Here is a 25,504-nt window from a genome sequence, read left to right as displayed (position 1 = left end):
CCAGAGTCTCTGGACAATGAGAGAGGGCTCTGCAATTGGGAGCAACAGTTTGATTGAGACTTGGAAAGATAGACAAGATTTCGCCATCAGAAGGGCTAGGTGGGTAGGCAGATGGTCTAGCCTGAGCACATGCAGGGCCAACCAGATAAACAGCATGGTGAGAAGCCTTGGTGACCATGCTTGGTCCTAGTCCCCTGGATAACTGCATTGTAATGGTGTCTCTGAATAACACACACAGGGTCAAGAGCTAGAATTTCAAGCCAGAAGGTAGACAGTTGCAATCCATAAGCAGCCCTTAGGGTCTTCTTCCTTTGTTACTGAGGTTAAGATAGGCTGTAGGCGTGTCTCTTCCATTTCGTGTGTGTGTGTGTGTGTGTGTGTGTGTGTGTGTGTGTGTGCACTCATGATAAAACCAGAGGTCAGCCTCGGTATTTTTCCTCAGGAGTCATCCATTTTGTGTGTTTGAAGCAGGGTCTCTCGCTGGGACCTGGGGATGACCTATTCAGCGAGGCTTGTTAGCCCCACAGATTCTCCTGTCTTTGTTGCCCCAGCACTGAGATTACGGCACGAGGACTTTGCCGTCTATAACCATTCCTCTTTTTAAATCCCTTCTTTCACTCACGTTCCAGGCCCTACATGGGTGCTTAAAATTCAGAGACAAGCACTCTTGGATCAGCCATGGAGACACATGCATAAACAGCAGTGTGGTACCACAAGGCAAGCAAATCAAAGCAAGCAAAATAAATGAGAGACTATGGCTCCCATAAGATAACTGTTTGCTTTGCAGAAAGGATTCCCTGTCAGATCCCCCTGCCAACCCACTGTCAGTGACATTGGATGTAGAGAACTCAGTCAGTTGGGGCTAGAAAGACCATCATACTTCAGTACATCCTACTATAGATACTCATTGAAATCTTCTTCAGGGAGACTTTCCCCCAGGTCCTGTTGCATTTAGGGAAGTGAGGCTGTGTGTGTGTGTGTGTGTGTGTGTGTGTGTGTGTGTGTTACACATGCCATGTTGAGGGTAGAGTTCAGTTGAAGTGACTACTCTGGCTTTAAATATACATATGTCTCCTCCATTGATAAGGAGCAAAACCCAAGTATGGTAGCCAGTGCTGACAGGGGTTTCTGTCCTGTCCAGTCCTACAGCCGTTTAGTCCCAAAGAAATACAAGGAAGTCTATATTAATTATAAACTGGTTGGCCTATTAGCCCAGCCTTCTTATTAACTCTTACATTATATTATATTATATTATATTATAATATAACTTCGTATATTAGCCCATAATTCTTGTCTGTGTTAGCCACGTGGCTTGGTACCTTTCTAGACTAAGTAGTCACACCTTGCTTGTTCTGTGTCTGGGTGACGACTGCAGACTAAAACTTTCTGCTTCCCAGAATTCTCATTGCCCCACCTTTACTTCCTGCCTTGTTGCCCCACCTATACTTCCTGCCTGGCTACTGGCCCATTAGCATTTATTTAAAACACAAGTGACAGGGTACAGACCATTGCTCCACAGCACTCCCCCCACTTTTTTTAAACAAGAACTCTGAATGGAATCTCCTTTGTTTAGCTTTTTTACTGACCATTATCCATAACAACTTTAACTAACATTCTAAACAAAGGCAAACATCCATAATCCATTTTTTGGGAATGTGGGCATAGTATTCCAGGCTACTTCCTGCTGATTGGGGGGCACTGATAATCTTATGGGGACCTAAAGAAAATTTAGAATTATGATCAAGTCCTGATTGGAGTATCCTGAGAGGCTTGATCATCTCAGGCAGCAGTCTTTGAACTGTTCTGGATGTAGAACTCAGACATCTGGGCCATTTCTACTCTTGGAGATTTCTCAGGGGGTCTTCCTTGGTCAAACCTGATTTTTCTTAATGCAGAATGAATCCACAGTCCCTCACTTCCTGTGGAAAAAAAAAGCAAAACCTCTTCTTCAAAGTAACATTATCTTTTGACTTAGATTTTAAAGTCAAAGCATTATATATATATATATATATATATATATATATATATATATATAGTCTAGCAGCATTTATAATCAAATGTCTTTTAGCAGCTTTTGCTCCTCCCTCAGTTATCAAACAACTTAAAGACAACACAATAACACACAGTATCCAGACACTTTGTATATTTTTCATTTTTATATGGCTTTATTTTAACCTCTATTTCTTTTATTTTTATTTTTTAATATTTTGGCTTTTTGAGACTAGGTTTCTCTGTGTATCTTTGGCTGACCTGGCACACTCTCTATAGACCCAGCTGTCCTTGAACTCACAGATATCTGCCTGCCTCTGCCTCCCAAATGTTGGGATTAAAGGTGTGAGCCACCACCCCCTACTACTCTCTCTTTTTCCCTGCCTTCATGGTCCCAGGTGAAGCCTCAGGGTCAGAGTGAAGCTTGATGGGTCAGTTGTCAAAACTGAAGCTAAGTCCCCCCTCTGGAATGTTTCTAGCTTTCAGCTCCTTACTTAACCAATCACTTACTTTCTTACACAGCTCAGCCTTAAACTTCTTCATTTTCCCTCATGCTTCCTTGGTTCAGGCACGGTAATTTTCCTGGGAAGCAATCAGCTTCTACTCACTGGGCCATGCATCTGTTCATTCAGTAAATACATATTAAACTTGTGTTGTGTGCCCTACGCTCTACCACACGCTCAATATGCGTGCAGTCTACGGCAAGGTCCCTGTAGCCCAGAGCCTGGGATGACAGGAGAGCGGACGCTATTTTAATGCACGTGCTATGTGCTTGTTTCATTCACACTATGCTGGGGACACAAAGGAATACAGTATCCAGTTTACCTAGACAGGGGAGGTGTGTCCCAAAACTGTCAAGGGGAGGGTACTTTCCATGTTGTTGGTCCAAGCAGAGGCTGCCTGGGCTGTGGAGTTAGTTCATCAGACTTGGCAGGACCAGAAGCATGACACATTCTTCTCTTTGGAAGACACAGGTATAGCACTGTGGAGGTGGACAACTGTGCCAGCTGAGAGACAGGGAGGGCCTGAGCCAAGACTCTAGCATTGGAGACAAAGTAGAGACAATGTGGAAAGTGTCTCTCAGAGATTTAGGGACAGGGCCTTAGCCAGAGGAGGCTGTGGCTGGAGAGGCCACCAGCTCTTGGGTTAAGTGACTCACTCTGATGGGGAGCACAGATTTCTCCACTGCTTTCCTTGCCCTGAGGCTCAATCCTCTGTGCCCCCTGAGCTGCTACTACAGTCCTCTCCTTTGGCAAAGGGAGTTCCTTCCCATGTATACACACTGCGCTTCCTCACAGAACCCTGGTGTCCATCGTCTTTCATCACCCCACGCTTGCCCAGCTCTCTAGCCTTGCTGCCCACCACCGCACATCCCCAGCCTGTCCTACCACGCCCCTCCTCGTCTCTCAGACTGTAAAGTCTCTTCCTCCTGTCCCTCCCTGCCTCCCCTGCCACCACACAAGCTGTTCAACTCTGCCTCCTTCTTTGAGGTGCATTTAAATCCAAACCCTCCCCGAGTTTCTCTCCTGCAGCAGAGGGACCTGGCCTCTTCCTCCTGGGCACCATCGCTTGCTAGGATTGGGCATGTGCCGGGATAGGCGAATGTGCAATTGTGTGTCCTGCACTGGCCCTGGCCTAGAGAAAGACTGAGTCCAGTCTCCAGTGTGCTCCCTGGCAGCTAGCACAGGTCCCTTTGCTTCAGACCAGACACAAGCCCCTTCCTCTTCTACCCTGAGAAACTCCAAGGAGTTTGGTCATAGAGTAGGCAACTAGTCCCAACCTTGGGGACTGATTCACTTACACATTTATTAACCCATTGAAAATACGCAATTCAGTTGTTTTTGCTCATTCACGTGGCTGTGCAACCATTCCCACTAAATTTTGAACAGTTTCTCCTTCCAAAAGGAAGTCCCCCACACACTGACACTCACTCATTGCTTACTCCCCCGATCCTTGGCAAACACAACACGTTCTCCATTCTCTAGTCCTGCTCATTCTGGATATTTTATATAAATGAAATTATACAATATCTTAGTCTTTTGTGTCTGCTTTCTTTCACTTAACATCGCGTTTTCCAAATCGACATTGTAGCATGTATGTGAACTGCGTTCCTTTTTATGGATGCCTAGTCTTCTGTCGATAGACAGACTACATTTTGTATTTCCTTTCTTCAGCTGATGGACCCTGGGCTTATCTGCACTTATTGGCTCCTATGAATAACTCTGCTCAGAACATTTGTGTTCAAGTTTTTATGTGACATTATGTTTTCACTTCTTCTGAGAGAGGAGTTACATATTGTATGGTGACTTACGTTTAACAATTTCAAGAAACTATCTACCAGCTTGCTTTCCAACATGGCTGTATCATTGGCCATTTCTACCAGTAATAGGAAGACCCCAGTTCCCCACAGCCTCGCCTACACTCGTTGTTTTATTATCAAAACCTGTCTTCCTGTCAAAAAGCCATCCTGGTGAGGATGGGGTGATTGTGATTTTGATTGACAGTTCCATAACAATGATAAATTATGGAAGCATCGCCTCTCGTTCATGTTGGCCATTCATATATCTTCTTTGGATACATATCAACTAATATCTTTTGCCTAGTTTTTAATTGAGTATTAAGAGTTTGTTTCTGGTTCTATGTTCTAGTCTCCCCCCGGGAGCTCTTTGCATGGAATGGGCTACAGGGACTTGGGAGGCACTCGGCGGCTGCTGAATGCTCAGGCCACCCCATGATGCTCGTTCTGTTGCCATTTCTTTCAGCGGAGTGTGGCGGGACAGTGAGAGGAGAGGTGTCAGGGCAGGTGCTGTCGCCTGGGTACCCAGCCCCCTATGAACACAATCTCAACTGCATCTGGACCATCGAGGCAGACGCCGGATGCACCATTGGGTAAGTGTCCAGAGCTAATAAAGAAACACGTGCCATTGTTGCCAAGGGGAGCTGTCGCCAGCATCACTGACAGACCTAGCTATTGTCAGGGCCCTCCTACCTCTGCTAGAGGCCTGTGGGGTCTGTAGTCACCATGGAGACTCTACATTTGGACTGGGCATGTGGGATTCAGCCTCAGTCTTAGCCTCATGGGGGCTACATGCAAGGCCACACAGCTCACTGCTCTGACATGTCTACCATAGAGCAGCAGGGCCCAGGCTTGAAGCTACACAGCCCAGATTTGGAGCCTAGCTCCTTCACTGACTGCTAGTGAGACTTAATCACTGTGAGTCTCTTCCTCTGAAGATGGGGCTTCAGTTAAAGCTCTGGAATGACACACTGCATACTGGGCTCAGTGTGGTACATCAATCACAGTGACAGGGCCAGCCCTCGAGACCAGTCCAGATCTGCTTGAACTATGTGAGCCAGGCAGGTTGCTTCTCTTTTCTTCTCTGCTTCCTCATCTGTAAAATGAGGACCAGAAGGGCTCATATTTCAGGGCTGTGTGGGGTTAAGTAACAAAAGCCAACAAAGTCTGGCATTGGAACATTTTCCTCCCAACACCTGACTCAGGAACTGTTTAGAGTCCCAGGCCATCAGAGAAGAAAGGGGTGTCTGATTGACAGGTGCATGGCTGGCCAGTCTCCTGACTTCTCCCCAACAGTCCTATTGGTGATGTTAGCAATAATAAACTCTGGTGCATATGCAAGTCCGTGTGCACACGAGTCCATCTGACAGCTAAGCGGTCATGCAGACGCTGTGTATTTCTAAGCTTGGCAAGCTACAAAAAAGACAGAGAATATCCCAGTTCTTCCCAGGTCTTCCTGTTATTTTACACTGCTGGCCAGGGTGAGCCTCGAACTGTATGGTTCAGAGGCGGTAGGAGGCAAAGAGCAGGTCAGAGGGGCGGTGTGCTCAGTGGTGCGAAACGCCCACAAATAAGAGGATACCATGGCAAGTCTTGAGCAGGCTTGGTCCACCAAGGTTATTGATAGTAGGGAGCTCACAGGAAGTCACCATCGAGGACTAGGGATAAAGAGGGAGCCAAGCAAGGGGTAGAGTTGTGACTAGCAGGTCCCAACCCTTGGGTTTTCAGCACATGTGAAGGTGTTGCTGAAATAGAGATAAACACTCATGCTCCTTGGTGCACCATTCACTTGGAATCAAGGAAATACAGTGCTCACCTATCCACACGTTTCAGCTATACCCCACACGCTGTGAAGTCAATGGCACACATGGGAACTTAGGATTTCATAAAGAGACGGTGCTGCTAGAATGGCCTTTGAGACACTGGTCTGTGTGCCCCAGATGAGGTCCGTTGACATGTCACAGAGTGAAAGTTGGGCATCTCATTCCAGCTGTCAGTATCACCAGTTGAGCATCTCATTCCAGCTTTCAGTACCACCATGGCTTCAACCAACCCCTCCTTGTTCTTTCTCAACACTTACCTGCAGTGATAGTCTGGAGAAGATAGCCCTGTGTGTGCACTCGTAGCCAAGAAAGCCCAATGAATAAATGAACAGGAAGGATTGGGATATAAAGGTGGTGGTGTGGTTAGTGACCCTGGAAAGACCCTCAGGCAGTGGATGCTGGAGAGCAAAGGGCTGGTCCACTTTAGGGCATGCATATGCAAATCAGCAGGCGCTCTCCTGACTCTCCTGACTCAGCACCAGTCACCCATTGATTCACTCCCTCGGTGACAACTCTCACTACCTATTCTTCCCCAAGTAGAGGCCCTGTACTTACTGTTCAAGGAAAACCCTGCAGGCAGGCACAGAGCAAGGTTGAGGGGGAAGGGGATGTAAAGGAGATCAGGAGTTTCTAGGGTTGAAACCAGAGCTGAGCCCTCAAGGATGGTGAGGGGTTACCAAGTAGCCAAGGAGGAAGGCAGCAGGCAGGGGAGGGGCTTCCCAGCAAGGCAAGGTATTTCTCGCGGGTAAGTCCCCCATGCAGAAGCTGTAGCTGGGAGGGTGATTGCCCGCCTAGATGAAATGCTGTGGTTTGGAGGCTGGCTGCCCTAGGGGCCGGCAGAACAGGGGTCACAACATGGAGAGCCCTGGGCTGTGTGCTAAGCCTGGGCGTCTGGCAGTTTTGTGGAGAGTGAACTGAAGGGACAGGCTGTACTGGGGCCTTGAAGGAGGCTGTCTCCAGGGTTTACTGGATGAGGAGACCTGAACCAGGTAGTTGCAATTAAGATGAGGAAGGAGAAACCAGTTCAGAAGGTATGTGAACCAACTCCCACCAACTGACTCCATTCTTAGTAAAAATGCAAATGATATCTAATGGTGCAAGGAACAATACCTACAATATACAGAAATTCTAGAAGAGTAATAACCAGCACCTGCCATTTAATGAGGGTTGTTGGGAATTTAGCTCTTTTGTCTTCTTTTTCTTTCCTCGAAATTTTACTCTTTGGTTGGAACATTCAAACATCCATTGATGACGTCTTGAGGCTTGATACATTTGACCAGCACTGTCCGAAGAGAAGGCATAGCCCCCATCAGCCTCCCAAAGAGCTGTTCCAGCACTTCTGTAGGAACTGTGACTTTGAAGCAGGCCTAGAAGAAGACAGGAGAGAGTCACAGGCTGCAGACTCATGGACTACAGAGAAAGCATGAGAAACATGAGTGAGGATTTATAGCAAGAATGAAGACAAGTTCACTGCTGAGCAAAGCCAGCCGGGAAGTAGAGGGGAGGCAGGAGGCTCGGGTCAAAGACAAAACGACAGACAGATAGCCTCTCCAGAACAGGGCAAGAAATAGGAGGCCATGGGGCCTGCTTCATGTGCATTCCACACTCAATTCTATGTGTGTGCGTGCGCGCGCATGTATTTGCGTGCACACAAAGGGAAATAGAATATGAATATTTGGACTTGTAAGATGGCTCAGTGGATAAGGGTACTTGCTGCCAAGTCTGACACCCCAAGTTCAATCTCCAGGCCTCACATGGTGGAAGGAGCTAACTGGCTTCCCCAAGTTACCTTCTGACCTCCACAAGCTTGTCATGGCACACACACACACACACACACACACACACACACACACAATAAGGAAATAAACATTTCGAAGGAATATGAGGATGCACCATATTCTGCATATTCTGACATGCTTCTCCCAGCCACGGCTACTACCACAGGAGCTACTGCTAAGAAGCTGGTCTTCCAGCCACACTAGAGGTACCAAAAGTGAAAATGGAGGACAAGACACTCCCCACCTCGAGTCTCTGCCTAACTCCACCATCCTTCTGCATCTGTGCACACATGTGTACAAGTCCGTGTACACGTGCTTTCATTCTCTGCTCTTCATCCCCTCTTCGCTCTCCCCCCTTTTATTCTGACTCCTTTTCTCTTTTCTTCCCTATCTCCCCCTTCCCTTCCTCCCTCCTTTTTCCAACTCTCTCTCCTCCCCTCCCACCCCTCTACTTCTTCCCTTGAATAAGCAGCAGTTGAATAAAAGGAGCTAATAACTACACAGATCTGAAGATTTGCATCTGAGTCCCTATTTAGTATTTTTCTATGCTGAATATTATTAGAATTTTTCTATTTTAAAAAAATAAGAGGCCAGAATGATGGCTCAGCCTAATGACCTGAATTTGAATGCTGAGACTCGCATGCTGGAAGGAGAGAACCACAAGCTGCTCGCTCTCTCTCTCTCTCTCTCTCTCTCTCTCTCTCTCTCTCCTTCCCTCCCTCCCTCTCTCTCTTCTTCCCCCTCCATGCACACTGTGGCACCTGTGTGTCCATATTTTTTGTTTAATAAAAATAGGAAGTCATTTTTTTTTTAAATTCAAAATGCCACAGTAACAAAGGTCAAAGAGTATAAACCCCAAGTCCTCGGCTCTCCCTGTGGAATGTTCCACCTCCCCACAGGCCACTTAAAATAACCCCTGCTCCCTTTTGTTCTTTTAATTCTTCTAGGCCTTTTGTGTAGCCACATACAGAAAGCAAATCCAGCGAGCACAGTTTCTTAAACAAGTCCTTCTCGTTGCCAGCCTTCGCAACTTGCTTTTTGTTTTAGTACTTAACCGTGGCCATGATCTTACACTAAGATCAAGGGGCCTGCCTCCCTGGATGAAGGCTGCAGAGAAGGCCATTGTGTGCGCAGCCATAATTGATAGAGCCTCTCCCTATAGATAAAGCAAATGGTTTCAGGTTTTTCACTCCAGTGAACGTCTTTGTATATAAATTTTCGCACACAGATCCAATTATTTCTTTCAGACATACTCTTTGAAGGCAAATGTTGATACCTGACCTTAACTTCCCCCCAGACACTGAATCAGCTTTCCTCACCCTCAGTGGCCTGTGGGAAGGCTGGCTTCCCACACAGCATCTCTGCCTGTGCCTCTCCTCCTCCCCTTTACCGTTTTACTGCGTCCAGCTCTTTTGTGGGGCCGGGGAATTGCACTTCTGCACACAGTGTCTGCCTGGGCTCATTTCTAAACACTTTCTCATTTCAGCTTAAAATACAGGAAAATCTCACATCTTTGTTAAAGTCAGTAAGTGCTTCTATGATTTGCATGATCTCTCTCTCTCTCTCTCTCTCTCTCTCTCTCTCTCGCTCTCGCTCTGTGTGTGTGTGTGTGTGTGTGTGTGTGTGTGTGTGTGTGTAGGTGTCTGTGCCCTTGTGTGCTCCTGCATATAGAGACCAGACACATCAACATCTTCCCGAATTGCTCTCCACTGTGCTCTCTGAGACGAGCTTTCTCACTAAATCTGAAATTTGAGCCCACCTCTTCAGCTGACCAGAAAGGCCCAGGGACCTATGTCTCTGCCTCCCCAGCGCTGGTTACAGGAGCTGCAGGGCTAAGCTTCTTATGTGGGTTCTGGGGACCTGAACTCGGGTCCTCACGCTCATGAAGCAGGCACTTTACCGACTGGGCCATCACTCTGGCCTCACGGTGTTTTTATTTCTACTGCATTTGTGCCCTTTTGACTTTCTCAGCCTATCTGTTGTACTAACCTTCCCCAGATGCTTAAGTCCTGAAAAGCCTCCAGGGTCTATATTTCTCTCACATCCTATGCAGCCTGCGTTCCTTCCAACAGAAGATGCTCTGGGGCTTCTCTGCAGAGTCCTTCCGGTTTTGACTCTCTCCTGTCCTTGGCTGATCCGATTTAATTGGTTTTGTTTTTCTTCTGGTTGAAAGTTCTCCGTTCTGTTTTCAGCAGTCGCCATCTCCCCGCCCCCCATCACAGCCCCCACCCCCCTCCTTCCTCCCGGAAACCTTGTTATTGTTTTCACTTCAAGCCTTTTGTTTTCCGACCGCTCTTGACAGCCTGCATTTGTTTTTATCAATGTGCCATCATCTGCATCCCTCGAGGACACACTTGTGTCTTGTTTTGCGATGTCACTTGTTTTTCCAGCATCCACTGCGTGTTGCAGTGAGGCCATTCGGGCCTGATTATTCAACTGGATTCTTGATGTCCCACAAGTTCCGTTGTTTGTGCCACTTTGAGTCATAGCTAAGAGCTGGACCGGGGCACAGCTTATTATCGGCTCAGCTTGGCACTCTCTCTCAGCACTGTCTGTCTCTGTTGTCCTGTGAAATGGAGATTAGAGGTTCTTGCTCCTTAGGAGGGTTAAGTGGGTCAGGTTTACAAACCACTTAGAATGGTAGCTGCCCCAGAAATGAGAGGAGGAATGTCCATTTTACCTAGTCAGTGCATCCCCTAAGCCCTGCAGGATGTAAGTCACCTGCTTAAACCTAGCTGCTTGAACCTAGCCAAGCCCCTGCTCGTGCCCTGGGTGTAGCCAGGCTGGAGAGTGCTTGGTGTTCTTTGCCAGAGTGGGCTGGCGAATTAACCTTTCCTATGGAAATGGTGACCTCCGCAGCCTTTAGTGGGTGCTCTTTCCTGGGTTCCAAGAGTTCCACCAAGGCCTGGCAGTTCATACACAGTAAGGTCTAGGACATGGTGTCCTCCCTGCAGTTCCATCTGACAACAACAGGGGGAATATAAGGGTCGCCCCTTAATGTTGCGGCCTCCTCACCATCTCCAGAGTGGGGCAGGAATTTTCCTTCCTACGATTTGTGGGATAGTTCAGAGTATTAGACAAAGAAAAGATGGCCAAGGCTTAGGCACCTGGTACTGCCCCTCTGATCGCTGTCTATCAAGCATTTACAGCATGCCAAGCTCCGGACCAGTGTCATTAGTCCTGTCTTACACAGGACCCCCTGGAGGCCCAAACAGTGTGGGGCATGTGGAGCCCATCTGTCTCTCCAGCCACTGCTCTTTCCACCTGCCCTTCTGCCCTTGGCCTTGCTGCGCTTGAAACAGTGGGCATTAGAGACCCGCTCTGCACCAGGGTCTTTGTCATGGCACACAGGGACAACACACAGAGCAGACTGAAGCCCAGTCCTGGCTTGAGGGGCCACAGTTGGTAGACGCCACTAGCACAGACCTCAGAGAACACAGTGACCAAAAAGAGAGAGAAGTCCTTGCTGGAGGGCGGGAGATCCTTCCAACTGAAGGAGGGAAGCAATGACCCAATCAGGAGCAAAGCCCACTATACCGGAGCTGCGTGGTGGGCTGGTGTAGGAGGAGCAAGGGTCTCAGCGGGATCCTGAGGGTCGGGAGACCACTGCATCAGCTCTCATATAACAGGAGCTGTTGGAACACTTCTAAGAAAGTAACACTATTCAGTTCAACTAAAAAATGTGGAGCATTTTTTCCCCAGCATCAGGCATTGCACCAGGCACCAAGAGTATACGTAAGACAGTCTTTTCCCATCTGGGTCTCAGAGAGAAATTATGTCTATCAGAAATGGAAACAGAAAAACTGACTTAAGCTGCCTTCGCAGATGGGGAGTTTTGTTTTTGTTTTTTTCTCAAGGTCCCATCCAGACCTGGCCCAGGTACCCACGGCACCTTGGCCTAGGCTATTGCTGTGCCATCTTGAGACTTTCGACCGTGTGGCTGACTAGTCAGTTGCCTCTCCAGGTGCCATATCTGTGTTCCATTCTAGAAGAGAGGAAGGGGGAGGGCCTGGAAGTTTCGGCTCATAAGGATTTGTGTGTGCTCCTGGGAGGACTTGCTACCTTTAAAGATGCCGCCCTTTCTACAGGTCGTTAGAGAGAACTTACTGAAGAAAATGAGAACCAGCATCTCTTTGTCTAACAGTCTCCACAGCAGAGGCAGGGGAGAGGTTCAGAAACAGCACAGATCCGCCAAGAGTCCAGCAAAATATGATCATGGAGACATGTAGCAGAAGGTCCGAGTGGCACCTGAAGGTGGGGAGTAAGAAACAAACTAGCTATACTTAAAAGAGCAGAGGGAGTGGGGCTTGGGGTACAGATCAGTGGGCAATGTGTCTACCGCACAAGCTTGAAGATGTGAATGGGGATTCCCAGAACTCACGGAAAAACCAGGTTCAGCAGTGAAGGCTTGTCATTCCAGTGCCAGGAATAGTCAATCACTGAGACCCACTGGCCATTGATCTAGTGGAATCGGTAAGTTCCCGGGTTCCGTGGTAAACCATTCCTCTGCCAGGTAAGGTGGGGAGCGTTGGAGGAAGAGCAGCCTGGGCTCTACACTCACACATGTGTCCATATGCACACACCAGTGCACATATGTACACTTTTACACACCTGCACACACCTGTACAAATATGTGCCTGGATCTTACACACACACACACACACACACACACACACACGAACAACAACAGTAGGTGTTCAGTGTGGAGGCTGAGAAGGAAGGGCCTTCCGGGCTTATAAAATAGAGGAAGGCACAGATGTGCATAGCCTTGCTTAATGGCCTCATCTGGAGTGACAGAGGACATTGCTGCCTCAGGAAGATCAGTGGTAGAAATTCAGTGGGGAAACTGGTTGGGAACCAGAGACGGGCATAGTATGACCATTTGGCAACCCTGGTTGCATTCAGAAGAATGGCGTTTCTTGCATACAAGTGCAGTTGGTACCAGTAGCTGTAGATGTATAGAGGACTATATAGAGCAGCCGCAGGAAGGCAGATGTGATGGTCCTTTACAGGCGTGACCTCCCTACGGGGATCTGGGACCAGTGGGAAGTGGGGAATCTTTTTGCTGTTGAACATTGATTCTCTGCCTAATATCCATACAGCTGTCATACTCCTATTTGGCCAGTAAGTAGCTCTTTGTTCCTTTAAACTTGTAGGGCCTCTTAGTGGAGAAGGTGAGGGTAAGCTGCAAGCTTCATTCTTAGCTGTTGGCCCCCCAGCAGCAAGGCTGCCAAGAGGAGGTTCTGAGGAAGAAGCTTCCCTGCCTAGTGGAGCTTGTCTTCCTGGGAGGAAACCGGACTAGACAAAATACCTGGCTGTGCGCGCAGCCCAGAGCCCCCGCCGCGCTCTCAGATCTGTCACACTCCAGAGCTGCTCTCCACAGCGGTCAGCCAGCAAGCAGGCAGCTGGCCCAGAGGAGGCAGAAGGTACTGGAAGCAAAGCATGTGTTCACAGATCTTGCCAGGGATACTGGCCTTAGGTTCAGCAGCTTCCAGAAGGTTTCTTTTAAAAGAGCAACGGTGAGTTAAACTTTAAACAGTGAAGGTCCGCGGAGCTGCGCTGTGAGAGCAACCTCCTGAAGGAGCCACACAGATCAGCACACCCAGCAGGCATCGCTTTTCAGCCGTGAGTTTGCCTTGAGTTAGGAAATGGCCAAAAAGCGCCAGAAAGTTGTTTTGAAGGAGAGGAGGTGGACAGCCCGGTGGGTATAAATGTGGCTTTCAGAACGGCAGCGTGCTGTGGTGATTTCATTTTCCATGGATGGCCTCTAGAGAAAGAAACACAAGCTACTTCAAATTATCCAAGTACAATAATCCAGCCAAACCGGCCCAAGTAGTGGAGTTAGCCAGAACACACCCTCTGGCTGCCGGCCTAGGATCCCAGGTGTGAAGTCTGATGTCTCTTAGGGAATCAGCACCACCTGTCTTCTTGGCTGGCGCGCTGGACCCATAACAATCCCTCCCTTCTCGTGCCGGACCCATAACAATCCCTCGCTTCAAAATGACAGATTAAAAATAATAATGCACAAATAAGATTAATGCACAAATAAGATAAATGCACAAATAAGATAAATGCACAAGATGTTTCATAAAGTATGGCACTCCTGAGAAAAGATAACTGTTTTTCAAAAAAACAAAAACAGTACCAATTTTGTTTTTCAAGAAAAGATGTATTTTGTTTTTAATACTCCAGGAGACAGGAAAAACATAAGGTTGTCGCTCAGTGGCAACACTTGTCTAGTGGTCTAGTTTCTTCCTGTTGCTGTGATGAAATACTCCGATCAAGTATGGCTTGGGAAGGAAGGGTTTACTTAGCTTATACTTCCAGGTTATAGTTCATCGGTGAAGGAAGTCAGGGCAGGAATTCAAGGCAAGAGCCATGGCCGGAAGCTGTTTTCTGGCTCACTCATGGACTTGTGTTTAATTAGCTTTGTTATCTAGCCCAGGACTCCCTGCCTAGGGATGCTGGCAGCCACAGTGGGCTGAGCCCTCCTCCATCAATTAATAATCAAGGCAATCGCCTGCAGACACGCCTGCGGGCCAGTCTGATCTCAGCAAGTCTTCAAACTAGGCTTTCCTCTCAGGTGACTCTAGGCTGTGTCAAGTTGATAATTCATGATAACTAGGACACCTAGCCCTTGATTCCACCCCCAGGATGTCAAAAATTAAAAACAGAATAGATGGTAGGTAGGTATTATAATGGGCAATATACATAAAATACTGTCGTTTAATTATAAAACATAGGGATGCTAATAGAGGTGAATGGATTGGTGGAGGCGGGGAATCCCTGAGAAAGAAAGGAAGTGATGGCGACAAGTTGGGATGTGAAGGAAATAATGGCATCACCACAATTAAAATCCTCAGCGGCAGCATTTGCCCTGCAAGAAATAAAAGCACTCAGACAGGAGATGCACCAGGGTCTGAGGCTGAAGAGGAGGACGTGACGCTGCAGAGTTCTGCAAGAAAAGTGACCAAGCGTGACTCAGAGTGACAGCCACCAGCTGCATAAATGAAGGACAACCGGCAACAAATGCGCATGGCTCACAGTCCCAGAAGCTGGGCAGCCCACTGGCAAGTCCCTCACAGATGACAATGCAAAGACAGCTCCAGGTCCAAAGTCACTTGGCACCTAAGAGAAAAGCCTGGGGCAACAGCCTGTGTCCAAAACAGCAGCCACCCACCTAGAAGGTCACGCCACTTCTTCAGTGTCCTGAAGCCCACCCAGTTCCAGCTGACCCCAAGAACCGAAGCTAGCACCCAATAGCCCCGCTGGCCTGGAGCCCCCACTTGTCAGCCCAGCGTTTGTTCTTCGGATAGCATCCTTTCATCCCTGTGTCCGCTGTCACTATCATGGCTTAATAGCGAGTTTTCTGTCCAGTGGCTCCGAGGCGGGACATTTGGTAGGGCAAGCCTGATTTTCTCTTTGTCACTTCCAGTAAGCTGCATTCTCAACTGGGGACCGGTGTCTGACTCTCTCCCGCTAGCTGCTGTTCACTTACAGGCCACTCTCCCTTGAGGTCAGGACCCTCTCTCACCATGCCAACCCTCACAGGGTCCTTGGGATTCACACTGTGGTGACAGGTCCTTGAGAATGCCCGCCCACCCGTGGTGCTTTCATTTTCAGCCTCCAGCTCCCCCCAGTCAGAGGGCGTGTGAAATCAACAACTGAAGTCATCACCGCCACCACGTGTTTCGCTTTCTCGCTTCCTCATGCTTGCTTGTTCAGTGGATACAGACGAGCCATCAATGTCCCGGAAGCCTGATGTGTTCAGATTTCCTTTAGTCTTAAGAGCACGGAGGAATTCCAGAAGGAAGGGTTTGCCTGCAAATAGCCCTGAGGGCTGATGTGGGGTTGGGAGCCGGATCCTGAGATGACGGCTCAGAGCCCTCCTGGCTATTTAGACGCAGGCTGTAGTTGACATAGAGACCAGCAGCAGATGTGGTCAGATGTGTGACTTGGAAATCTCCCCAACCCTAGGAGAGCAGGAGATGGGGTGGGCAGGAGCCTGGGCCCAGGGAGTCCTCTGGCTTTTCTTTTACTTCCCCTTTATGGATTGCATCTGTGTAAGCTGCACTATCTTCTTGCCGCCCCTTGGTCCATCTCATTTCTTCCTCCAATACTGCTTCAAAGACACCTCCTCCTAGAAGCCCCTTTACATCTGTGAGCTGGAAGATGGGGTCAAGGAAAGGGCTCTGCAAGCTGGTCCAGAAAGACATGGTTACAACATGGGTTTCGGACCCTTCCTTGCTGTCTGGTCAGTCACCTACACGAACCCCTTGGACCCTCACTTCCACCTTTGCAAAGTGACGAATTAAGGCTCTCACCTGCCACCTCTCCAGGAGGATGTTGGAAGCACACACAAAGCAAGCAGCAAGTAGGAGACGGCCTGCGAAGGCTTAGCATTCTTTCTCCCCATGTTATTTCAATAGTGCCTTGTGTATGCCGCTCTTTCAGCATTGCTCACTTACGCTACTGTGTTTGCCGTGTCCCCTTTGGTGAGTAGCAGGCTCCGGGGCAGAGACAGTGCCGCACAGTCTGGACTCTCTGAATGAAGAGGTTCACGCACAATATGCCCCATCCCTCTTCCTGAGAGATGCCCTGTTCTGTGTCTATGGCCTCAACAAGCAAGTACATGTGTGTGTGAGCTAGCCAGCCACAGGAAGAGGTACCCAGTCACCCCAATACCTCCTCACCTGGGATCATAGTACAGATGCCATCTTCAAACCAATGTCAGGCCTCACCACTCACCTAAAGGATGAAGCCCACATAAGCCAAGTTTGGGGGCCTGCACGGGTCTCTGTTGATCAGAAGTTCCCACCAGAGCCTATAGACTTTGATCTCTACAAGATGAGAAAAGTCTTCACCGAGAGCGACTTAGCAAAACCAGTTCTCATCAAGTCCCACCAAAAGAGCTAAGTCCCCCTGCCTCTCACTCTTGTCCGTATCCACCTGTTCTCAAGAATGACCCTAAATTCCAAACCAGACCCTGTCAGGTCTCAGAATCCTTCAGCAACTTTCCTTAGCCAGTAGAATAAAATTCAAGCTTCTTCCCAGCCTGCAACATCTCAGCAGGCCTGGCTCCTGCCTGCCCCTTCAAAGCCCTTACCATCTTTCTGTTGCCCAGATGCCCTGGCACAGCTTCCCATCCGGGGACCCTTGCACATGCTGCCCTTTATCTGGGGGACGCTGCCTGCCACCTCTTAACCTGCCCTGCTCTGCTGTGGCCGGCTCCCTCTGAGCCTGCCATCTTGCTTAAATGTCAGCCCCTCTGAGAGGTCGTCCGCGTGTTCTGTCCCTAAAATGATTCCTCTCCCTCAGCCTTCTGTCAGTCCTCTCCCCAGCATTCGTTGCTGTGGGTTCATGTGTGAGGGAACGTTGCCAGCTCCAGCAGCTCCTGGAAAATGGCATCCTGGGTTTGGATTTGGATGTTCTATCCAGTCGGTTGTTTATGTACTGTTTGTGCATACAGAGGACCCCTCCCCATTCCCTCCTCTCTGCTCTTCCTCCTCCTGCCCTTCCTCTTCTCTCAGACTCGTCAGTGTGAAGTTCCTGCGTGGTTATCAGATCAGCCAAGCTGAACAAAGTGAACATGGCCTTGCCTCCGGGTGGTCCTCAGGTCCACTCTTAATTGTGGCTCGGTCTTCTCCATCCATGCCTGGCCGTCCTCCAGAGCTGCATCTTCCAGGAGATAAGTACAATGTCAAGGGTATAAGGCCAATGTCTAGCCTGGAAGATAGTGCCGTGGTAACTTTGGTTTACTCTCTAGCCATCCTTTGACTAGACTAGGAAATAAAAACAAAATCTCATTTATAATGAAGCCAAAATCATACACTTAATATTTCTGAGGAACAAATCCAAGAATGTGCAAAGAACAACTAGCAAAGTAAAACACGGTTATCTGCACGTTCCCTCCTGGGTTCATTTAAGTAACACAGATGTCCGTCCTCCGTAATACTAAGTGTGGCCGATTCCAATTTCAATCTCAGTGGGATTGATTTTGGAAGTTGATACCAGAAAGTTCATTCTGATAGAGTAAATTGGAGACATACCTGAATAAATTAGGGGGATAAAGATGAAGGGGACCTCTTTGTGTTAGAATAACAAAATATGAGGCTTTGGGAAGCTGCAAGGATGCCGAAGAGCCGTTTTCCTGGTCATGAGGAGCAGCAACCATCCCAAACAAAGGAGTGCTTGCCACCACACAGGCAAAGGAGAGCTCTCCGGACCAGCAGAGCCAAATAGTCAGGGAACCCGGAGTGTTCGCTTATGAGTCTTGCCTGTTCTTGAGCCCCTGAACAAGCAAGCATGCCCTGAGCATGGCGTCACGTTAGGAAAGAAGATGGACCCCACCCCTTCAAAATCCATACCCGGCTGGAGAGGCAGAAAACAAATGAGCACACTAAGTATGTGCTGATTGGTGCTAAGGCGGGAGTAAACAGAGGCTTCAGTATCTAAAATACAGAGGAGGCCACTCCAGGTAGGCGCTGGGCTAAGTTATTGCTGAGTAGATACATGATAATGATAAATATCGATACTGTCCGTCTCAGAGCATGAAACTGAAAGCTCCAGGAAAATATTGCAACTAGGTTTTATTTTTAGTATTTTCTTTTATAAAAAAGTAATTTCTTTTTTATTGTTTGAGGATGTCATACATGCATATAATGTATTTTGGTCAAATCCTCCCCATCCCTCCCCTTCCAATTCCTGTGTCCCTACCACCACTTTCCTCCCCAGTCTGTGTGCTGTTTGTTTGTTTTACCTACTGAGTCCTCTGGGCAGTGACGGTGTATGAATGGCCACAGGACCATCTACCAATCTCCTGGATCATAGCCTCTCAGGGACCACACGCCTGAAGAAACTGACTCTCTGTCCCCTAACAGCCATTAGTTTCCGATCACTCCTCAGCTATGGGTGGGGCTTCATGAGTGCCCCATCCACGGCTGAACTCTGTTTAAGTCTTGGACACCGAGTCACAGCTTCTGTGAGTTCATGTATGCAATGCACTCTGACACCCGGCAAACAGTTTCCTTTCTACTCCTCTGGCTCTTACCATCTTTCCATCCCCTTCAGTGTTTTTAAAAAAGTGTCCTGTGCTTATGTATTTTTGTTTATGTATCTTCACACGGGCAGCAGCGTGCAAGTGGAGGAGAGAGGACAACTTGTGGGGCGTGGCTGTCTCCGCCATGGGAGGCCCGGGGATTGAACTCAGGTCATCAGGCTTGACTGCAGCACCTATATCCACTAAGCATCTTGCCAATCCTGTATTTTGGGTTTGAAATCATGGTAGAGAAGTTTGCCCTGGTATAACACGATATCCTGTATCCTTAAAGGAAAAGATTAACATATTTGAGTAACTTCTCTACTGATATAGATACCATAAACAAAATTTAAAGTCAAAAAAGGAATACCAGACACTAGGAGATAATACTAGCACTGAAAAATATATCCCACAACAGGAGCCAATTTAGGTAAAAATAACAAATAAAGAGCTTGGTATGCAAACAGAATTTTTAAAGATAAGTAGTCCAATTAAGATGGATAAAAGAATATGAAAAAATAAAAATGTCCCTAAATTATATTCAGAAATTTTTTTTCAGTGTTATGTAAAATACTAAATTATCTAAATTCAAAATGCCAGTGAGGTTCCATTTTGGTCTGGCAGATGGGAGAGTATTTTAATGTAGGATATATTTGCAACACTGTAATATCTGGTGTTGTAGAGATGGAGTTTACAGAGACTAGAAAAACTTAATGCTGTTTGGAGGGAGCTGAGATTGACAGAGTCACATGACAGGCTAATTTAACAACACTTATTAGGGGAAAACTTAGATGCTCTTCTACTCCCCGCCCCAAACAACTATTTCTACACGTCTACTGAAACATTAGTAGAATGGGAAGGGTCCCACCAATAGAGGCTTGTTCATGCAGTTTGATGAGAAACTGGGGAACAGATTGTACATTTCTATAGGAAAAAATTAAGTAGGTATATATGTCCGCAGTAAACTATTGAAGAAAGAGAGAGACCGAAAACCAGGGCTGGGGATGTGACTCAGTGGATAGAGTGCTAGCCTCGCATGAATGGAGCCATGGGTTCGAGTCCAGCACCACACAAACTGGGTGTAATAATGCACACCTGTCATCCCAGCACTGCAGAGGTAAAGGCAGGAAGGTCAGAAGTTCAAAGCCATTCTTGGCTACATCGTGAGTTCAAAAAAAACTCTAAAAAACTCTGTCTAAAAAGAGGCAGGAGAGATAAGAAAATGGGGAGGAAGAGAGGCCTCAAGCTAGGTTAGATACACGCCCATGTTGGGGGAAACTGTGTGTATGTGCCCACTGAGAAAAAGCCCACAAGAGGGCTATGTGCTAATAGTAAGTGGGAAACCTGGAGAGTTGGATGATTGTATGAGAGCCTTAAACATTTCAAAGCATTTGTATGCAGTTTGCGTCTCTGCATTGCGTGTGCCTCATTTTTATAATTTAAAAAGATAGATTTTTAAAGCAGTCGCGGTGAGCGAGGAGAGAAATGATGACTGTAGGAAGCAGGGCCGTCTGTGTGGGTTCTGTATGGGTTCCGTGAGGGTTCCGTGTGGGTTCCGTGTGGGTTCTGGGGTTTCATTTGAAATAATAATGTGCCAGGGTTGGTTTATAGTTATGACGAGTGTGCCACAGGTGTTGATGGGGAACTGAGTGAGGGTCCACAGGAATTCTCTTTATTATCTCTGCCACTTCGCCAGAGTCTCAATGTATCCCCAAAGTGAAAGGAAATTGATTCATGGTGTCATTGTCTTCCAGGTCTGTAGCCATAGTAACCTCAGCTGCTCAACCCCTTTTCCTCTGGGATGAATTGAGGCTCCCAACAGGCTCTGAGAGTCTGGTGTGGTGTGCACCCCCATATAGGCAGAGACCCCCTGTGTTGCCTGCGCTGCTCTGCAGAGATTCACTACTCTAGGTCTGTCTGTAGCTAACAGCTTCAGCATTCTGCTCTGAGAAACCCAGATATGGGCCTGCCCCAGCTTCCCCATGGGTGGTCAGCCTCTGAGATATCAAACAGTTCTCCTTGTCTGTGCCTTTTAAAAACTGTGTGTGTGTGTGTGTGTGTGTGTGGTGTGTGTGTGTGTCTGTGTGTGTGTGTGTGTGCATGCGTGCCATGGCACATATGCAGAGGTCAGAGAAGAGAATACATACCATGGCACATATGCAGAACTCAGAAGAGAATCTATATGCACTATTGAGTTCCAGAGATGAACTCGGGTCTTCAGGCATGGTGGCAAGCACCTTTATCTACTGAGCCTGTCTCACCAGCATCCTTGACTTAAAAAAAAAAAAAACAAAACTATACCCTTTCTTGGTCCGTGGGGAGTTAGGAGAGATGAAGTGTGGCCATACTGACATGCACAAAATCCACACCCTCTCATCCCCGTCCCCACTGCTAGTGGCCCCAGTGGAGGGAGCCAGCCAATTGGAAGCATGAAGATGCTTCCAGATGATGCCTCTCCTTCTCCCTGTCAGTCTTCCCGGGCGGTGACGTCTCCTGACCGGACGTTCTTGGGAAGAAAGCCGTAGAACCTGCAGTGACCGCCTGTCTCTTCTCTGTCCAGGCTGCATTTCCTTGTGTTTGACACAGAAGAGGTGCACGACGTGCTCCGCATCTGGGATGGGCCCGTGGAGAGCGGGGTGCTCCTCAAGGAGCTGAGTGGCCCGGTGATGCCCAGGGACCTGCACAGCACCTTCAACTCGGTCGTCCTGCAGTTCAGCACGGACTTCTTCACCAGCAAGCAGGGCTTTGCCATCCAGTTCTCAGGTATGTGCTTGCCCGCTGCCAGCGTCTTTGAGCCCCTCCTTGCTTCCATCTCTCCATCCATGGAAAGATATTATTGGCATGTATGTATGTATCTGGCTCATGGTTTATTCAAACAACCATGCTGAGGAGCCAAATATATGTATATATCTCTTAGACAGTACAGTGCTTGCCACACAGACATAAAGACCTAAGTTTGAATCCCAAAATCTGAAATAAATAAATAAATAAATAAATAAATTCATGCAAGCCAGGTAAGGTAGCCAGTGAGAGACTCTGCCTCAAAAAATAAGTAAGTAAATAAATAGATAGATAAATAAATAAATAAAAATAAGAAAAAGGTGGACAGCTCCTCAGGAACAATATATAATGCTAGAGGTTGGCCTCTGGTCTCCACAGGTACATACGCGTGTGCACACACACACACACACACACACACACACACGTGCTCCTGAGTGCACACAAAAATGTTTCCATGCACGCTGATGAGCTTACTCAGGTAGGGAAATCAGACAAACTAAGAGACATTCAGGTTTTAACCTACAAGCGCATGAGTGAAGAAGACATCCATGATGCTGAGGTCACCGTGAGGACCTCCATCAAGGAAAATGTTCTAGAAAATCCACACTCATGCCTGAGGAATGAATAGAAAGAACTCAGGAAATGGAAGAGTCTGAAGGATGGGATATCGTGCCCTGGGAAGATACCACCGAGCTGGATGCTGGAGGCTCTGTGGACCCCAGTGAGCAGGAGGGGAGAAAATAGCACAGCCCAGGCACAAAGAACAGTGGGAGAAAGCAGTGGCTCTGGAAGTAGAAAGCAGTTCCCTAGGGTGACTGGAGAGAGGCGACGAAGAAAAACGCAATGCGCACTGGCGTGGGCCATTGATGCCACATGCCACATGCTCTGGTTCTTTCTTGAATGCAGGTCTTAGAAAGGACTGGAAGCCAAGCATGAAAGTGGTTTTGGTGATCTCAGTTCAATTAAATGTGCATGACAGTGGCCATTTACAGAGACGCATGAAAAAGAGTTCCCCCTCCCCATGGGCTACTCTCAAACACCCAAGTCCCAAGGTGACTCATCTACCCAGACGCAGCATCTCTGAACTTTCTAGCTCTCAACTTGCTGAGCAACTGTGTCTGCCTTGGTTTGTGCTAACACTTGCTATAAGATAGCTGTCATCATTCCCATCCCCTCGGTCTGCTATGCAGGGTGGGGTGTTTGCGTGACTCTGGGACAGGTGGCTTGGTCTCTACAGTCCCCCCTAGCTAGATCAGCCCAAGGTGCCCATGAGACTGTGGTAAGATGTCCAATCCTACTTCCAGCTCATCCCAACGTCTTTCTTCTCCCTGAAGATGAGCATTTATCATCATGTGTGGTGGGGCGGGATGGGGGAGTCTCCAAGATCTGGTTAGGTTTCCGGTAGCTCCCACTTTCCATCCTACAACTGACCCTCTGTATTTGAAGTGCTGTAACCATGGATTCAACCAATCCTGGACCAGAAATTTGGGGGTGGGGGTGGGGAATCACATCTGTGCTGCTCAGGCATAGACCTTTTTCTTATGATTGCTCCCAATCAATATAGGATAATAGTTATTTGCATATCGTGTATTAGGTATTAGAAGTAATCTCCAGATGGTTTAAAATACACAAGGGGACCATAGGAGTTTTATGCAGGAACTGCACCATTTTACACAAGGGACTTAAGCATCATGGATCTGAGTATCCATAGCTGGGAGGGTGCCTGAGCCAAGTCCCTCTGGGATCCTGAGGGACACCAGGAGTTGGAACTTGTCCTCACGACATATGTGCAGTCTTCTGGCCTGGCATCTCCAATCTATTCTTGAAGTTCCATGGAATGTTAAATAGGTACCGAAAGAACCAGCATGTGGGATCCAGTCGTATTAGAAAGAGGCTTGGTTGAGGCAAACCTACGCAGATTATCTGAAACGCTAATGCGGCTCCTGAGAGCGTTTGGTATGCTCACATTCATAAATTCAAAACATGTGCGGTAGGTCACAGCTTCCGAATGCATTTGGCCAGGAATGACTTTTTTTGAGGCCATCTCAGGAGACTGGCATCTCATGGAGCAAACATTATCAACTGCTGGGATGAGCAATAGAAGCTACGGAAGGTTCCCAGCATACAGAGAGGAGAATGTGGAAGAGAGAGACTCCCGGGCACTCTCTGGGGGAAGGAGCAGTATGAATAATTAAAACATATGTGCATTTTCTCTGACTATGCCCGAGCTCACAGAGATGGCTTAAAACAAAATGACAAAAGGCCCACCATTCTAGATGAGTCTCCCACAGATTTACATCATCTGACCTCCTCTGTGTCCTCGCTGTAGGCATGCAGGATGGTCCCCAGGCACCCTCTTCCCGCTAAGCCTCACTCACACAGCTTTATCGTGCCTTGCCCAACTGGCAGAAATCAGGATCTGTTCTGATCTCTGTTCTGAATAAGTTGCTGCAACCTCTGGCACCCTCAAGCATCTCACTTCTATTTCTCTAGCACCAGTCAATTCCAGCCCTCCTGCCTGTCTTGCGGTGGCACCTCCTTGGCATCCTACATCATAAACTATGAAGACTAAGTCAGACCTCTCAGGCTCCCTGGAGTATGTGCATGCAGCAGGTGTTCAAATGCATGAAGTCCTGAACAAATGAGCGGAAGGGTTCCCCAACGTCAGCGTTTCCTTTGGCAATTGTATGCTGATCAAAGTAATCCCAGCTACATAGCCTGGACTCCAAAAGGGTCATGACAGCCTGGCCCCAGAGCTCTGGGCATACCCAAGGTTCTGGAAAGGTCACCTTTCCTGTTGCTGTCATCAGCTAGCAAATACCAGAACTCCCCTTGGGAGAGGGAATGGCTTACCACACATGAGTGTGAGCGTGCATGTTTGATGAGGGACTGGGCAGAAATGCCAGGGATGATTAGCACAAGCTTGGCTTTATTAAGTAAACACGACTAGGTAACATCTAACATCCTGTCAGTACCTGGAGGATCTAGCCTTTCCCTGGAGGCTTTGGCAAGCTGCTCAAATCCAGGAGCATTCAACAGAGAAAATGAGAACCCCAAGAGGTGAGCGGGCAGCCCGATTCAGCCATGTACAGAGCAGGCAGCAGCTAAGCTCCCCCTGAATCATCTCTTAGATTTTTGCAGAAACGGGATGCTACTGATATCGTTATTAATCCATGTTGACCGCACAGGCTGTGTGGTTTCTCATACAAGGTCATGTAGTTCTTAAGTAGCAGAACCTGGACCCAAACCCATGTGTCCGAATCCCAAACAAAATTCTTAATCTTTGCATTTCTATTGTCTGCCATATAAATAACCTTTCTGAGTGTGGCCAGAACTGTGGGGCTGTTTTTTTCCCAGACAATCATTTACATGTATACAGCACCCCGTGACCCTGGGGATGAAAGCTAAGTCTGTTTTTAATTGGGAAGGCAGAAGACGGTTCTTATTTGACTTTCTAAATAAGTTCAGCGGGTGTCAAATGGCGATGATCTGTTCGCTCATTCATTCTTTTATCCAGCAAATATTTACTAAGCACAGTCGTGTGCTGAGTACTGAGTACCCTGGGGATACAGCGATGAGCAGAACTGTCCCTGTTGGCAGAGAGATGCCCGAGTGATGGACAAGGATGAGGCAAACAAGTATATTAGCCAGATTGTTACAGATTGTGCTGGGACAAGAACTGAACAGGATAGCCTGGTGGAAATGATGGGGGGAGTTAGGGGTGAGCCCAGAAGAGGGGATGAAGGAAGCCTGTCTAAGATGTGGTATAGAGCTGAAAACTGAATGTCAAGGATGTCAA

General features: G+C 47.8%; 1 protein-coding gene across 1 annotated transcript in view; it reads left to right on the top strand.

The window, feature by feature from the left end:
- The window catches only part of Csmd2 (CUB and Sushi multiple domains 2), a 562,459-nt gene that overhangs the window by 410,141 nt on the left and 126,814 nt on the right, over positions 1–25,504 (top strand). Inside the window, exons 25-26 of the mRNA XM_085686610.2 lie at positions 4,752–4,878; positions 21,485–21,687. Of these exons, the coding sequence (XP_085542736.1) occupies positions 4,752–4,878; positions 21,485–21,687 (330 nt within the window). The remainder of the gene's footprint in view (positions 1–4,751; positions 4,879–21,484; positions 21,688–25,504) is intronic.

This window comes from Myodes glareolus, chromosome 3 (assembly GCF_982192425.1).
Source record: "Myodes glareolus chromosome 3, mMyoGla1.1, whole genome shotgun sequence".
Lineage (NCBI taxonomy): Eukaryota > Metazoa > Chordata > Mammalia > Rodentia > Cricetidae > Myodes > Myodes glareolus.
This window is presented reverse-complemented; position numbering and strand designations above follow the sequence as displayed.